Below are 16,719 nucleotides of genomic sequence, written 5' to 3'. Positions count from 1 at the left end.
ATTTACCAAGTTTAAGACATGTAAAACACTTGATTTAAGTGCCATAAGTCCTAAGGATTGCATCTAAGGGTGGTAGGACCTTGCATTTGAGTTTAAGGTTCAAGGGTGAACTCCCTTGGAGTTTACGGTTTTGTGACCATAACCCCTTGAGTTTACGGTTGTAAACCCATGAGTTTACGGACGTAAACTCATGGTACTTGACCATTTTGCGTTTTGAAGCTTTAAAGATCATAAGAAGCATTCCTACTTCATGTTTAAGCCTAAGGATGAGATTAGGGCACCATTTCACTCCTTTAAGGAGTTTACAGTCCTTGGACCACTACTCCTTGGGTTTACGGCCGTAAACCCAAATGGTTTATGGTCTTTTGATGTTTTCAAGTACTAAGCACATAAAGGAAGGGGTCTAGGCTAGTTTCCAAGGCTTGGTAAGGGACTAGGGCCACTTTGGCCCCTTTGTTAGGGTTTACGGTCCAAGGTGTTCTTGGACCGTAAACACCTTTGATCCTTTGATTCTTGGGTGTTTTCTTGATGATTAGAAGTGTAACAAGTCTTATAATACACTAGGATAGAAGTACTTACTAGGTAGAAGCTTGAAAAGGTGCTAAAAGTCCAAGAACACTAGTGTGTGTTCTTGGTGAAACTTGAAGATCTACACTTTTGGAATGATTTCACGGATGAAATCATGTAAGATCACTAGATTAAGTAAGATATCAACTTTTTAGGGATAGAAACACTTACAAAGTTGAAGATCAAGAAGAAAAGTTGGATGATACTTGAGAGGATTTGAGTTTGGATCTTGAAAATGTGGAAAAGTGGTAAATAATGACTAAGTGTCATATTTATACCCCCTTTTAGGGTTTACGGCCGTAAACACCTTTTTTTAGGCCGTAAACTCCAAACTCTTGGAGTTTTGGGACATTATTGTTGCATAATAAATGCTAGGGCATCCTCTCTCCTGTTATCTCCTGAAGTACTAATCTTAAAACACTCAAACTTATTCCAAAAAGCTTGAAAGTTAGCAGAAACAGTTCTGACTTCTATTGAATTGAATGGTTGTACAGAAAAGAAATTACGGGTTGTCACATCATCCCCCCGTTAGAAGGAATTTCGTCCCGAAATTAGAGTTTAAGCAAATAAGTAGTTACAAATAACTAAGTAAAAAGATGAGGATATTTCAGTTTCATCTGATCCTCTCGCTCCCAAGTGAATTCAGGTCCTCGCTTGGCGTTCCAGCGAACCTTCACTATCGGGATACGACTTTGTTTCGTTTGCTTGACCTCCCGGTCCATGATCTCTACTGGTTCTTCCACGAAGTTGAGGCTCTCGTTGATCTCGATCTCGTCGAGTGGGATTACAAGAGTCTCGTCGGACATACACTTTTTCAAGTTCGAGACGTGGAAAGTAGAATGTACGTTACTGAGTTCGCGTGGTAAGTTAAGTTTGTAAGCTACAGGGCCGATTCTTGCGAGAATCTCGAAAGGCCCTATGTACCTTGGATTTAGCTTTCCACGCTTTCCAAAGCGTATCAAGCCTTTCTAGGGTGAGACCTTCAATAGAACACGGTCTCCCACCTGGAATTCCAACGGTTTCCTTCGCTTATCAGCGTAGCTTTTCTGTCGGTCTCTAGAGGCTTTCAATCGTTCACGAATTTGAACGATCTTCTCTGTCGTTTCCTGAATGATCTCCGGACCCGTGAGAGTGCTTTCAGGAACTCGTCCTTTAGCTAACTGGGTATCACCCACCTCAGCCCTGCACAGAGGGGATCTGTACTTTCGGCCATATAGGGCCTCGAATGGAGCAGCCTTTATGCTTGTGTGATAACTGTTGTTGTAGGAAAATTCGACAAGGGGTAAATGAGTATCCCATGCTTTCCCAAAGTCGATCACACAGGCTCGCAACATATCTTCCAAGGTTTGGATAGTCCTCTCACTTTGCCCGTCTGTCTGTGGATGGTAGGCTGTATTCACGTCCAGCCTAGTTCCTAGGGAACTTTGTAGCGACTGCCAGAACCTCGAAGTGAATCTACTATCTCTGTCCGAGATAATGGATATGGGAACACCGTGCAGTCGTACAATCTTCCTAATGTAAGTTCTTGTAAGCTTCTCCATCTTGTCTGTTTCCTTGATAGGCAGGAAGTGTGCAGACTTGGTCAATCTGTCGACGATGACCCATATGGTATCAAGTCCACCCGTTGTCTTGGGAAACTTGGTTATGAAGTCCATAGTGATCCGCTCCCACTTCCATTCCGGTATCTCCGGTTGTTGTAGAAGGCCGGAGGGTTTCTGGTATTCGACCTTGACCTTGGCGCAAGTAAGGCATTTACTCACGAAGGTAGCAATATTTGCTTTCATGTTAGGCCACCAGTATAGCTTTTTAAGATCCAAATACATCTTATCTGAAAATATCGAGTGTTGTGCACCTCGTTCATGACCAAGTCTCTGAAACCACCGACACAAAAACTTCAACATAATAAAATGGTTCGAAAAATTGTTCAAAGCACTCAAACCAACACAAAAAACTTTAAACTTGTTTTCTTTGTGAATTTTGTATGTGATTTGTATTTGTGTGTCGACTCAAAAAGATTGGCCTTTTTATAGTAGAGTATCCATTAATTGTTTATTAAATATATTATATAAGTTATAAAACCTTTGAATTTTTAATCATTATTAAGAGACTTTTGAGTGGTATTCATTAAAATAGGAGGTTTCAAATGCATGAGGTGTTTGCAAATTTTTATGGGGGTTTCAAATGCATGAGGTTCAAAGAAAAATGCTAGCTTTATAAGTATGTATGATGAGACATTGTAGCTTGTATGATGCGATAAATGGATCATTCAAACCATTACAATATGCTTTACATGTTTACTCTTGAATAATTATTATCTCACAAGATATAATCATTAGTTCTTCTTAAAGGGTAAAGTTTGTGAGGGGTAAAGGGTAATTAACCATGAACTTTTATCATGGTACTCTTATTCCAAAGCTTTTGCTACTAAGAACAGGGGAAATACATATTTCTCTTACCTTTTCAAAATCTTTTGTTTATAACTTCATTTCAAGAATCTTTGATCTCATTTTTTATTGTTTTTTTTCATATATTCAACCGTTCATTTTTTCCATGTGTAGGCACACAATGCTGTATCAATGTTCATGTCCATGCAATGGATGGAGTCATGGCTGTTGGGAGCCAGAGCAATCTCTATAAAGCTTAACAAGTAATCACTCATTACCACACAATCCCCTCAGCTGATGGTAAAAATTAAAGAAAACAAAGTCCAACTATAATATTCAATTTTATTAAGTTTTGTTATATTTGTTTCTTGGAATTAGGGAGCAATATCAATAATAAGTTCATAAACAACTCCTACCACTACCATTAAAAATATTCAGTATGCAAATTCGGTTTTTTTTTTTTTTTTTTTTTTTTTTGCAATCAGCTGTGATTATATTGCAGATACGAAAGCACACAAAAACTTAAACATCTAAATCTTTAATTACTAGATTACCTTTTATAATAGAAAATCAAGTTTTGTTTTATAAAACCAAGTTAATATCTAGGTGTCTATGATCATTGTATTGTCATTTTGTTTTAACTTTATTTCAAATCCTTTTGGCATCATGTTAACGTTGGATCTGATGGTGCTCAAAAGGTGATTCATTTTGTTTCTTGTGTATATGGTAATAGTGTATTAAATAGAAGAGTTGGATTGTTTTTTCTATTTTTTGTTTATTTTCAGATTTTAAATCTCTAGTTGGTCAAAAACTAGAGATATAATGGGATTTCATACAAGAGATTTGAATGTAAATCAAGTTGTTTATAAATTTGATTTTACAGGTTATGTCATTTTTGTTGAGCATTTGTGACTGTTTTTGTGTTTGTGGTGGTTCCAATCTGAACTGTGTGACAACATTTGTAATGCATATTTAGTTTTGATGATTAGGGAACCATGTAAAAGGATTTTCAATTATGTAATATATCTATAAAAATCTATGTAACTATTAAAATTATATTAATTGCATTTTTATATATTTCAACGGATATTATAAATGGAAATTGGATTTTGTTGAATATTTTTATTGTTATGAATTTTCTTTGGAACCTATTTTTGCTATGGAACAAATGACTATGAAATTTGAAACAGAACAAATAGCTATGAAATTTGTTGTTGAAAAATTAGCTAAGAAATTTGCTACTGAACAAATGGCTATGGAATTGGCTACGAAAAAATGGCTATGGAATTTGCTACGGAACAAATGGCTATTGAATTTGCTACGGAACAAATGACTACGGAATTTTTGCGGAACAAATGGCTATGAAATTTCCTACACACCCTATTGTTATGGAAGTGTGTTGTAGTTAAATTGCTATGGAATAAATGTCGTAACAAGATTGCTATGGAAATATAATTATGTAGCTAAACAGTTTGCTACAAGAAATATGCCTACAAAATCTCGCTGACAAATTCCGTAGCAACTTTTGTAGTTATTCAAGTTTAGCTACAGAATTTTTTCGTAGCTAAATAGAAATTTTCTTGTAGTGACTGAGTCGTCTTGTGATTATAAGATGAAAATGATTTGAAACCTTATTTTGAAAAAAGTAAAAACTTAATTCGGCAGAGAAAACATTGTCATGGGTAATTAAACCTTACAGAATATATGAAGGATTCATAAAGAATGGCAGTAGAAAGAAACTAAAGTAACTTTGAAAAGACTTACATGATCTATGCATGGGATAAATGAAGAACTGATGAACAAATTGAGAGGATATAGTGGCGGACCTGTGTAGTGCATTTGGGGTCTCAGGCCACTGCTCCGATTCCGACCCGTAATGTAAAAAAAAAAAAAATTCCTATTAGGTGCACCAACTCCGTATACAAGTGACACCCCTCTTCAAATGTTCTGCGTCCGCCACTGAGGGGATACATGAGGAATTAGGATGATACAGGAGGAGTTTATCTTCAAATGTGTGTAAGTGAATATATGCATACAATACACATAAATAGTTTTAATATTGGTAACATAGTAACCGATATAATCAGAATATATTTCGAATTGGCTGGATTTATACCTTTACATATTACATAGTTGCACAAAGTTTAACATAATAACATATATCATCAACCATATTTATAGGGATTTGATAAATTTATTTGAATTTGATTACGAAATATAGTTGGGATGTGACAAGATACCTTAAATAACACATACCTTAATACCTTAAGTATACCTTAAATAACAGATATGATAGGGCATGTATATATCCGGTCAACAGGAGCGGCAGAATAGGAAGTTTCATTTCAGAAATCAGTTTTTAAGAGAGAAAATAATGGTACTTTCGGTAAATGACAATGAAAAAAAGAGCAGGAAAAAAGTGTGAGGGCTGGCTTAGGTAAATGCACGTGGATTTAAGGTACTCTTTAGAAGGGGATATTAATTTTAATTTTTATGATAAATATATTGAATACTAGTTTATAACCGTGAGAACCACAGTTATAAAATTAATTAAATTTTTATAATAAAAAATTATAATTAATCAATTATTTTAAATAAATTATTAATTAAAAGATATATATCAAATTTAACATATAATTAGAAAATATAAATTTGAATTTTGAAATGAGTTGCCTAATATATCTACATGACAAATGACATAATATTAATAAGGAGTTGTATTAGAGTGACACTTGGCAAAAGGAGATTAAAACTATTCATTTATTAAAATAGGGATGTTGATGTTTTCATATAATAATATCCTCCCTAACAAATAAAGAACTTTTTGCCACATGACACACTCTAATTGATTTTGCCACATGTCATTTTGTGGTTGTTTCATTTTTATTAAATTTCACATAGTATTTAATTAAATTTATTAATTGTAATAAATATAGTAATAAATGTATTTCAATTTCATTAATTGACTTTTCCTTATAATTTCAAAATTTCAAAATTAAAGTCCATTAGTTTTCTTTGTTTATTTAGCTAAATTATTTGTTTAAATTTAAAAAAGAAAAAACACTATAATTTTAATAATTCAATACTTTTCTAACTTTTCTTATAAATTCAAATTTCTCAAATGTTTAGAATTTTATATTTTTTTTTAAAATGAAACAAGGGTCCTATAAATAACATAATACTAATCATGGAACTCTAAAGTTCCAATGGGTCTAGATGTCCTCAGAAAATTAGTGGTTCTACTTGCTTTAAAAAATTTGCTGTTGAATTTTATCGCTTGTATGAATGTTCCACTCCAATCGTCTTTCAATTGTACTCCACGTATTTTCTTTCGTCGACAACAATTTCATAGAAGTCAAAACTTGGGCCATGGGGGATCCCTCATTTTTCAGCTCTTGTTTGAATTTTCAAGGATGCTTCCTAGCTAGTTCCTACGTTCATGGTTAAGGAATCGAAGTTTTTAACAAGCGTGTTGCCATTAATACTCCACCCCGTAGTTCGCACCAAAAAAGAAACAAAACTCTAATGGCCTCTCCAAATTGGGTGTTACTTATAATTCAGTTTACTATTCTTACACATCTTGCCGTTCTCACCATTACCCATGGAGATTCTGTCTGCGGAACCCAGGGTACTTATAACCACAACAGTGCATATCAAAAGAACCTCAACGATACGTTATCTTCTCTTACCGAATCACATAATGGAAATGGTTTCTTTACTGCATCTTCAGATTCTGCACAAGACGATGATCAGAGCACCACCACTACTTATGCCCTTGCCCTATGCCCTGGAGACTTTGATGTCGAGAGCTGTCTTGGATGTGTGAAGTCTGCTACCGAACGTCTAAGACGTGATTGTCCCATCCAAAAGAAAGCGACAGGGTGGTATTATGGTACGTGTATGTTAACCTACTCTTATACCACATTTGAGAGAAATAATGAGGTTCTATCCATTCGGGAAAGTTATATCTCTAACTCGGATTCAGTCCTTGAGGCAATGGGAAACTTATTCAAAGAGTTACAGGGTAAAGCAGCTATAGATGGGTACAATAGAACATCTTACTCTGATGGTATCATTTTACCAAGGTCTACGGGGAGTATTCAAGCGACTATGCAATGCTTTCCCAATATATCTCACAACATATGTCATGGGTGTTTGGTGAACGCTACTGATTATCTACTAACATGCTGTAATGGAAGTGCAGAAGTAGTAGTTTCCTACCGATACTCATGTTTCCTAAGATACACCATAGATCTTGTCGACTTTTCCGTTCCACCAACGAATCCGTCTACAATTCAACCTCCAGGTGATCATGTGATTTTCTTTATTAATTAATATTTATTTTGTAGATTAGATATATTATCAGATAAGGTCGATCAGTCTTTTGATATTTAGATCCGTGAAGGGAAAAATATATCAAATGTAATCGGCCCAGCCATAGCAGCTGCAACAGTAGCATTGGCCATCTCCACCTTTTTTATCTGGCTAAGGTTTCGCAGTAAAAAAGGTCAGCATATATAAGATTGATTTCATATATATCTTCGTGATATCTAAGATTTAATCAAGATTCAAGTAATACAAAATACATTTTGATATCCAAGATTGATTTCATATTAGTCGAGGATTGGAATAATATTCATGGTGTAGGGCACAAGGAAGAGCTGTTTGACGCATCAGACGATGACACTGGGGAGATAATTTACTTTAGGTTAAATGAAATGAACGCGGCTACTAGCAACTTCTCAGTTGCAAATAAGCTTGGAGAAGGTGGTTTTGGTCCTGTTTTTTGGGTAATAACCGAAACTATATCAATATGCATGCGTTCAGTTTTATTTTCTTTTGTTAGTTTATATTAACGAGTGATAAACTTAATCATAGGGAGAGCTTTCGGATGGTAAAAAGATAGCAGTGAAAAGACTTTCCCACAACTCCAGTCAGGGAATGCAAGAGTTCAAAACAGAAGTAAAACTAATTATAAAACTTCAACACAAGAATCTGGTTAGGCTTTTGGGATGCTGTATGAAAGGGAATGAAAGGCTTCTTGTCTATGAATACATGTCTAACAGTAGTCTCGATAAGTACCTTTTTGGTTTGTTCTCCATCCCTTCTTCTCTTGCTCTTGTTCTTCTAGAGCCTGTTAAATAATTGCCATCTATTTAATTCTTTTTAATTTAGAATTCGTTTTATGAAAAAGATCCTAAAAAAGCAAAGGAACTGAACTGGGCTAAGCGTGTTAAGATAGTAAATGGAATAGCAAAAGGTCTTCGGTATCTTCATGAAGACTCTCGCCTCAAGATCATACATAGAGACCTCAAAGCTAGCAATGTTCTACTAGATGAGGAGATGAACCCAAAAATATCAGATTTTGGCACTGCTAGAATTTTTGGATCAAATCAAATCGAAGCTAATACTGATAGAGTCGTTGGGACCTAGTAAGTCTTTTTTTATACTTGATAACAATTGACATGTTCAATTAATTCTTTATGTTATTTGTAACTAGTTATAATCCTTGGACAGTGGATACATGGCCCCGGAGTATGCAATGGAGGGATTGTTCTCAATCAAATCTGATGTGTATAGTTTTGGTGTTCTTCTGCTTGAAATAATGTCTGGGAAAAAAAACAGCAGGTTGTTCCACGAAGAGCATGATCAAAACCTGCTCTCCTATGTAAGCCAATTATGTTCTTTCAGTTTTTCAATAAGTGGAAAAATATGAAAGCAGATATCTACCACATACACCATGTAGTTTAAAAATCTAACCATAGACCATATTTGACAATTGAAGGCATGGATGTTGTGGAAAGAAGGTAAAGGAGAGAAACTGATCGATGAAAATTTGAATGATGATTGTCCTGTCGATGAGGCTCTTAAATGGATGCGTATTGCTCTATTATGCATTGAAGAAGACCCAAATGATCGTCCCACCATGTCTTCAGTTGCATCTATGCTTGAAGGTGAATGGAAAATTGTTTCTGAGCCTAAACCTCCAATGTCTTTTGGCCAATTTATAACGTCTGATCAATCTTCTTCAACATGGAATGCTGATGACTCTGGGTTTTATTCATCTAATGAAACAACACACGAGCACTAAGGGAAATCTTCAGAAAATAATCGCATCGATCATGGAGGCTTGCGGTGAATATACAACATGTTACTGATATGCCATGCAAACATCGGTTATTAACTTATTATATATAAACTGAGCTTACTATTCTTTTTTTTTTTAAATACTGCAACGAGTGTACTTGTTGCCATTGAATTGATTCAAGTAATACACAAATCTCTCTCCAATACTTTTCTTACTAGATTCAGATTAGAATTTCAATTACTGTATTGTAATTTTTTCATGGCATCAATGTCCCACTTTTGAATGGGCCAAGCTCTTTGACCAATACCACATAATCATTTGCACCCACAACATTTATTAAATTAAAAAAATCTAACTAGAAGTACATGTTATGGAGAACAATCTCTTGCATTCAAATGAGATTATACACAAACATATATACATGATACACGTATAGGCCTTGGGCCATAATTGAGCTAAATACTAAATGGGATATATAATACTAGAGCTATATAATATGATACACCAGTCTACTAACATCCCACGCAATTAATTAGTTGTAACGGAAGTGTTTTGACGAATCGAATATCTGAAGGAGAGGCTTTGCGACAAATCAGATGTACTACAAGTCTACGCTGAAGAGGCAAAGAACAACCACTTGGAAAGGATGATCGATTAATATGTTTGCTTAGGTTTAGAGAATGAATTGAGTTAATGATGTAAAGAGGAGTTAGGAATCGAGAGAATTAAACTATGAGATGGGGAATCAAGAATCGTCGATGCTATCGTGTATGTTTCTGTATCTCCCAAAAGACTCCATCGGCGATGGAAAGAGAGGGAGAATGCTCCGAGCGTGCTTGCGGGAGAGGGCTGTAAATGAGAAAAGGAGGCTGTCTTTTTCTGTGAAGAAGCAACAAAACAGGGTAAACAGTGGATGAAGAAGAAGGGTATTTTGGGGCAAATTTCTGCTATATTCAATTGATAAAAAGACTCCAACATACAACTTTTTAAATACTAAAAGACTTCCAATAAACTAGGAAAAGTAAATGACCAAGTTTTGTTGCAAGTTTGGATTAATTGGATGACCAAGTTTTGCTGCAAGTTTTGATTAAAATTTTAAAACTTTTTATTTATGTTTTATTTATTTCAAAGTATAAAACTTAACGTGGAATTTGTTCCCAAAACATAATATATTTCTTAAAGAAACATTTTTCATTTATATATAAAACATTGGGATGTTATCGTTAATATAGATACATAAGCATAAACATTGTCTTACAGGCCTTATAACATTTATTTATTCTAATGACCTACAAACTCTTCAAATCACTCATTATCCCTGTGCATTCGTACCGCTTCTTGTGATACAAAGAAACTGAGTGGGTCAGAGTTGAGGAATAGGTGAGCACATATGGTTTTCAACCCACAATAATTAAGTTCTTTAATTATATAGTTCACATCAAATAATTCCACCGATTACCCATTCCCGTTACTCTTACATATTGGTCCTAAATTACTGATCTCAAGGGACTTATCCTAAGGATCAACACCATCAATGGATAGACAATACTGTTTGGGTGATTCCTTTAGCAATATATGTCATTAAGGCAAACATGGGGGATAAAGTACATCAAATGAACAGATAGTTCATTAACACCTACAGGTTGCGAGTCTATTAACGTTTCCACTGGACTGTTTAGAATAGTGTGTGGTCGCCATCTATACTCTACTAGATGACTGGTTCATCAATAGTCAAGTCTTCTCATCATCATGTCATCATTTTCATCACCTATCACTACCCAATATAATTTATATAATTATATAAGAAAATACATGTATGATTAAATCAAGTAAAAGTTATATAATCTATCTAACACATATATTAAGTAATTTAGATAATAGGCACACATAACATTTAATCATCTAGATACTTTATATCTATGTGTAAGATGAAAGTAACTATGCACTCAATTGTTAAATTGAATGACTAAAAAGTTGGCCAGCGCTTCACTTCAGTACTTAGCCTTTCCTTTGATGTGACCTAGGTTTAATTATCACTAAGTCTTTGTTTAATATTCCTCGTGACTAAATATAGTCAAGATTCCTCAATAATCCCAATGTCTACATCAATATATATCAAGTAAGGAGCAACCAGGTAAGATCATATCGGAGGTAGGGTCCGTTTGGTATACAGAGTATACTATTTAGAAATCACACTTTAAACACTTCACTAAATCTAGCCTAGGCATCACCCCTGTAAGTCGATCAATCAGTATAACGACATGAATCTACTGATAAATATAAGTTACACTGAAAAGACTAGAGTGTAGCTTAACTTATAGAGGTTTTTCCTGACAAAAGTCTGAAAATCGTACTAGCAGAGCTCCGACCTGATAGCTACTACTTGCCGATCACTCAGGGCCTCAAGGCTTAGCCGAAGAACGAAAACTAAGGGAAAAATTGGGCTAAAGTAGGGCAAAACTAGAGAGAGAGGGGGAGGGAGAGAGAGAGAGGGGGAGGGAGGGAGAGAGAGAGAGAGAGAGAGAGAGAGAGAGAGAGAGAGAGAGAGAGAGAGAGAGAGAGAGAGAGAGAGAGAGAGAGAGAGAGAGACTTGTATGGATGTGTGGAACGAATGAGGGACGAAAGGATTTATATAGGGCTCAAAATCCAAAAGCGCATTGTGCCTAGACATGGGGTGCACCACACCCTGTCTTCATCGACAATCCTCTTCTCTCAGTGTTGCACGTGGTGATTTTCTACTGGGGCGACGTGGCCTTTCTAGAAATATGCGTGTCGTGCCTCTTTTACGCGAGGTGCACTCGTGAAACTTCAAAAATTCGGAAATTCTTCATACGAACTCCATTTTTGACACTCTTTATATCTACATGTAGCTATCAACGAGATCTACAACTTTTATTTAGACTATGTCGGCTAATTCTCTATTTATTTTTTATTTATTATTTTGGAAGGCTGGCACTGCTAATTTCCGTTTAAAATTCATATCTTTTTCATACGACATCTGTTCTCGATTGTCTTTATATCAACGGACTCCTATTAATAAGATTTTCGAATCCCGTTTAGATTGTTTCGACAAAAAACAACCGATCTAAATTCGATTTATGTGCTAACACAACTGCGTTGAAATATCGAAAAATCATAACTTCCTCATAAGAAGTTAGATTTGGACGTTCTTTATGCACGTTCTCGGTTTTACGATTACTACGACTTTCATTCAGGTTGCTTAGGCTAATAAGCAACCTATCAAAATTTCACTTTTTAAGACACACATTGTCGTATCGAGTCGAACACGAAACTCGAACGGGTCACAACATCTTCGTTCTAAGGCCGATTTGAGCGTTCCTTATATCCCCATAATCCTCATCCCGACTACTTTGAATTTCATCAAGGTTATCCGACCTAATTATTATTCAATTTAAGACTTCTATTTTATTCCTATTTTATTATATTGTTTTAAACACGTATACTACATATAACTACACATAAAACACATATAATCAAATAATTTTCTTTATTTATTTAATAGAAATGTTACAATTGTTGACCATTACAATTACATCATCTTATTAATTCCTAGCGAAAAACGCGGGCATTACAATTCTCTCCACCATAGGATGATTCTGTCCCGGAATCATGCATCAACAAACAGATGTGGATAATGACTCCCCATTTTGCTTTCTATCTCCCAGGTGAGGTTCGCCCTAGACGTGTGTTTCCATCACACAAGCACTAATTCCACCATCTTACGTCGTAACTTTTTTGTCTTATCGTCAACAATCGCTTCAGGTTCTTCAATCAACCTCTTGTTCTCATCAATCATTATCTTTGAAAGTGGAATCACATCAGAAACTTCTTCCGCGAACTTCCTTAAATAACACACATGAAAGCAGTGGCCTCCCCGCTTTTTGGTGTTCTAATACCTGTATATACCCATCAATCTGATATTCAAGTTAAAAAAAAATGGTAGAATGACATCTTTGCCCCCCCACCACCACCCCCCCCCCCCCCCCCCCCGATTTCAAGATCATGTGAATATATATAATATAGATAGACATACCCGGTAACAAAATTTTCGGAAGGATCACAAACGAAATCAAAACCAACCTTGTTTATTTAGGATTCTATAAAATAAGGAAATTTAATTCTATAAAAAATCATGATCGAATCAAGATTACAACAATTTAGCCCAAGTTTGAGTTAAGAAAACTGAAAAGTTTAAACCTAAATCAAAAGTTTATTCCGGCCACCAGATTCCAGAATACTTTTTCTCGTAACTAACCCGAAGAACATCGCCGCCCATTAAGGCCATTGCTGTTTTGTACTCTTTTCCGGTCGCCGGATTGTTCACGTCATTGGTATCGTACGCTCTTTCTCCTATTTGCTAGTCGTTGGAGCCTGAACTGTTGACATTTGTCTGTTGAAACTTGGTCTCTGTCGTGCGCCGACCGTCGTGTCGGTTGGGTGTTCTTCGCTATTCCGCTGGATGCTAGTAGTCTTCATTCTCTATTCTCATTATCCGGTACGTAGTTTTGTTCCTTTGTTTTTCTTTATATATCTATTAATTTGTTTTCTCTCACTAGGGAAGTAGTGTCTAGGCATAGAGTAGAAATTGTGAGCTGCACTTTGCAGAGCCTTTTTTATAAATCATGACTACACACCTCTCTGACGTTATGACATATGGTACATATTCAATTAAAATATATAAAAGTATATATACATTACTTTATATTTATTAGTTTATTATTAATTTGTAATGACCCAAAAATCAAGGGTAAAAATTTTATTTTTCAATACAGTCAAAACACATATATCTTTAAATCCAAACGTTCCAAAAGCATTGCCAATTCAAAACATTTATCATAGTTCATCCCAAAATCATGAAATGTGGAAAACACAGGTGTGTGTGCTGCGATCAAGCTGAACCCTTCCTTTCCAAAACAATGATACATGAAACCATAAACAAAACTGTAAGCACGAAGCTTAGTGAGTTCCCCAAAGCATACCCCACATAATCACATAAACCATATCAATCGCATAACCATGCATGTACACATATAGAGATGCCATGGAAACCCTCCAAGGTCTTATACACATAATCACATAAATCTTATCAACTACACAAGTCATGGATATAACATACAGGGAGGCCCTGGAAACCCTCCAGGGTCTTACTCCGGGTGCCCTGGAAACCCTCCAGGGTCTTAGCCTAATGCCATGGGAACCCCAACATGGTCTTAACTAAGTACCAATCAAACCATACATACAAACATATAAGTTAAACATGCAAACATATAAGGATGCCCTGGAAACCCTCCAGGGTCTTACACCGGGTGCCATGGGAACCCCCACATGGTCCTAGCCCAATGCCATGGGAACCCCCACATGGTCTTAACTAAGGACTCCCTGGAAACCCTCCAAGGTCTTAAAACTTAGTGCCTCGGGAACCCCCCGAGGTCTTTACGTAGAATGCCGTGGAAACCCTCCAGGGTCTTACACCTAGGTGCCCCAGGAACCCCCGAGGTCTTCCATGCAAGTATCACAAAGACAACTAGCATATCACATTCCATATAATCAATTAGCATACCATATAACACAAAATCAGCTAGCATAGCACATAATACATAATGGGCCGTCCTTGGTGCCTTCAACCCATTGGTATGGTGAGGAGACTCACCTGGCACTGTTGAAGTCTCGCAGGTAAAACCCTAGTTGCTGGTTGACAGGTTCCCGAACTGTCAACATCAAAACGACACCCAATTAATAATTAGGTTCCAATATGTAGCCACAACTCCATACTTGGGGTAAAAGACTACTTTACCCCTAACTTAGCTTTATTCAGTCCAAGGCCCAATCCAAAGGCCCAAAAGTCAAACCATGGACCAAAGCCCAACATATGGCCCAATTTTCCAAATTGGTCCCAAACCTCTATATGGGCTTATCTTAAGGCCCAACCATTTACTCCAGTCCAAACATTTGGCATTCCAATGGTCCAACCTCTCATAATCCTCAAGGCCCAGTTATGGCTCATCTATGACCCAATTTTCCAAATTGGGCCTGAACCCTCACATGGTCTTACCCTAAGGCCCAACCCTATATTCTTAGTCCATATGATTATTCTTGGATGGCCCATCAATAACCCAATCACCAAAACCTAATAGGAAGGCCCAACTCAAGGCCCAAGTGAAATTAGGGTTTTCACATGTAATGACGATTAGGGTTAAGTGTTCCTACTTAACCCATTAAGGACTTAATCCATTAAGTCCAATATTGCCTTAGGTTAATTTGCCAATGATTGTTAATTAATATTTTAAGCTTATTAATTAATTCCAGTGCGGGTCCCGCTCAATCCCCAAAATTAGGGTCTCATGACATTAGGGTTTTCCAAACCCTACTTAGGGTTTCCAACCCAATACTAGCCCATTAGTCACACGGTTGGGCTTCTAAGTCAATTAGGGCTTCCTTGGGCCCATTAGGGTTACACAAGTCAGGCACCACCCACTACCACCTCGGGTAGTGGTGGTCAACGGCGGCTCACGGCGTCGGCCACCACCTCACGGTGGTGGTTATGGTTCTAGCCCATTTTGTCCAAGCATCCTAAACGATTCAAAACACAAACAAGGCACACCGCCACCCAACACGACGACTGGTGGCGGTAGGAGGCGGCAGCCACCACCTTACGGTGGTGGTTATGAGTTTTCATTTTTATTATTCCTACTCCGATTACAATTTACAACACAAATCCCAAAATAAACACACACACACACTAATATAAACACACACGCACAACCACCTTGTAGCGGCAGGCGGCGGTAGAGAGTGGCAGCCACCACCGTGAGGTCTTTTTGTTGGGTTATGAGCATTCTAACACTCCTAAGTGTACATGCAACCCTAAATACCTTGGATCTATGTTTTCTCTATTATACATGCAAATATGATTATTCCAAGGTATTACCCTATCTAGCATACAGTCTTTGATACTTGGGTAATAAAAGCAAGTTAGAAGACAGACCTTTTATGTAGCTTGATTCCTTGATGCTTAAGAGCCGAGTGCCCCAAGTGTGACACCTAAAATGGTTCACACAACATCAAATGCACTTGGAATAACTTAGAGATAAATGAACACTTCATGAAATCGGCTAGCCCTCACCATTTCTTCATAGTCTCACATGGTTGCCAATTTTGGGAATAATAAGATGCTTATATAGTGTGTCATAATTAGGGTTACACCATGTAAACCCTAATTGTCATGGCCTTTCATTTCCATGATCCATGGGTACGAAAACACCATGGAGCATCCATGGAGCATCCTATGGGTTTTAGCCCAACTTGATAATCCATGGAGCATTAGTCCACTATACAAGTATGGATGATTTACACAATCAACCCATATATTTAATTAGTCTCCTTTTGATCACTTAATTAATTCCAAATTAATTCTTGATCAATACTAATTAAATAATCTTATTAATATATTAGAACTTATAATATATTACCAAACCTTACGTGTTATTTCTCTCATTTTAGTCTATCCAAATGCATGATGCCATGCAACCCAAATGGACCATGCCGAGTCGGGTCAAGTACATACCAAATATAGTTATGGACTTAGACACTAATCCAACAGTCTCCCACTTGGATAAGTCTAAAACTATTATTGAGTATGACTTCAAAAATCGACTGGCA

At 36.5% G+C, this 16,719-nt stretch overlaps 1 protein-coding gene across 1 annotated transcript; it reads left to right on the top strand.

The window, feature by feature from the left end:
* The first annotated feature begins 6,206 nt into the window (after positions 1–6,206).
* LOC145133241 (cysteine-rich receptor-like protein kinase 25) lies at positions 6,207–9,242 on the top strand. Its single transcript, XM_079068166.1, has 7 exons — positions 6,207–7,257; positions 7,357–7,458; positions 7,599–7,741; positions 7,830–8,040; positions 8,146–8,383; positions 8,469–8,619; positions 8,737–9,242. Exons 1-7 carry the CDS (start codon positions 6,477–6,479, stop codon positions 9,040–9,042), a joined length of 1,932 nt encoding a protein of 643 aa, XP_078924292.1. The 5' UTR covers positions 6,207–6,476; the 3' UTR covers positions 9,043–9,242.
* The last annotated feature ends 7,477 nt before the right edge of the window (positions 9,243–16,719 follow it).

The sequence above is a fragment of the Lactuca virosa genome, chromosome 8 (genome assembly GCF_052849685.1).
Source record: "Lactuca virosa cultivar CGN04683 chromosome 8, Lactuca_virosa_CGN04683_v6, whole genome shotgun sequence".
In the NCBI taxonomy this organism is placed as follows: domain Eukaryota; kingdom Viridiplantae; phylum Streptophyta; class Magnoliopsida; order Asterales; family Asteraceae; genus Lactuca; species Lactuca virosa.
The sequence above is the reverse complement of the archived record's forward strand: the minus strand, read 5'-3'. Positions and strand labels throughout refer to the sequence as shown.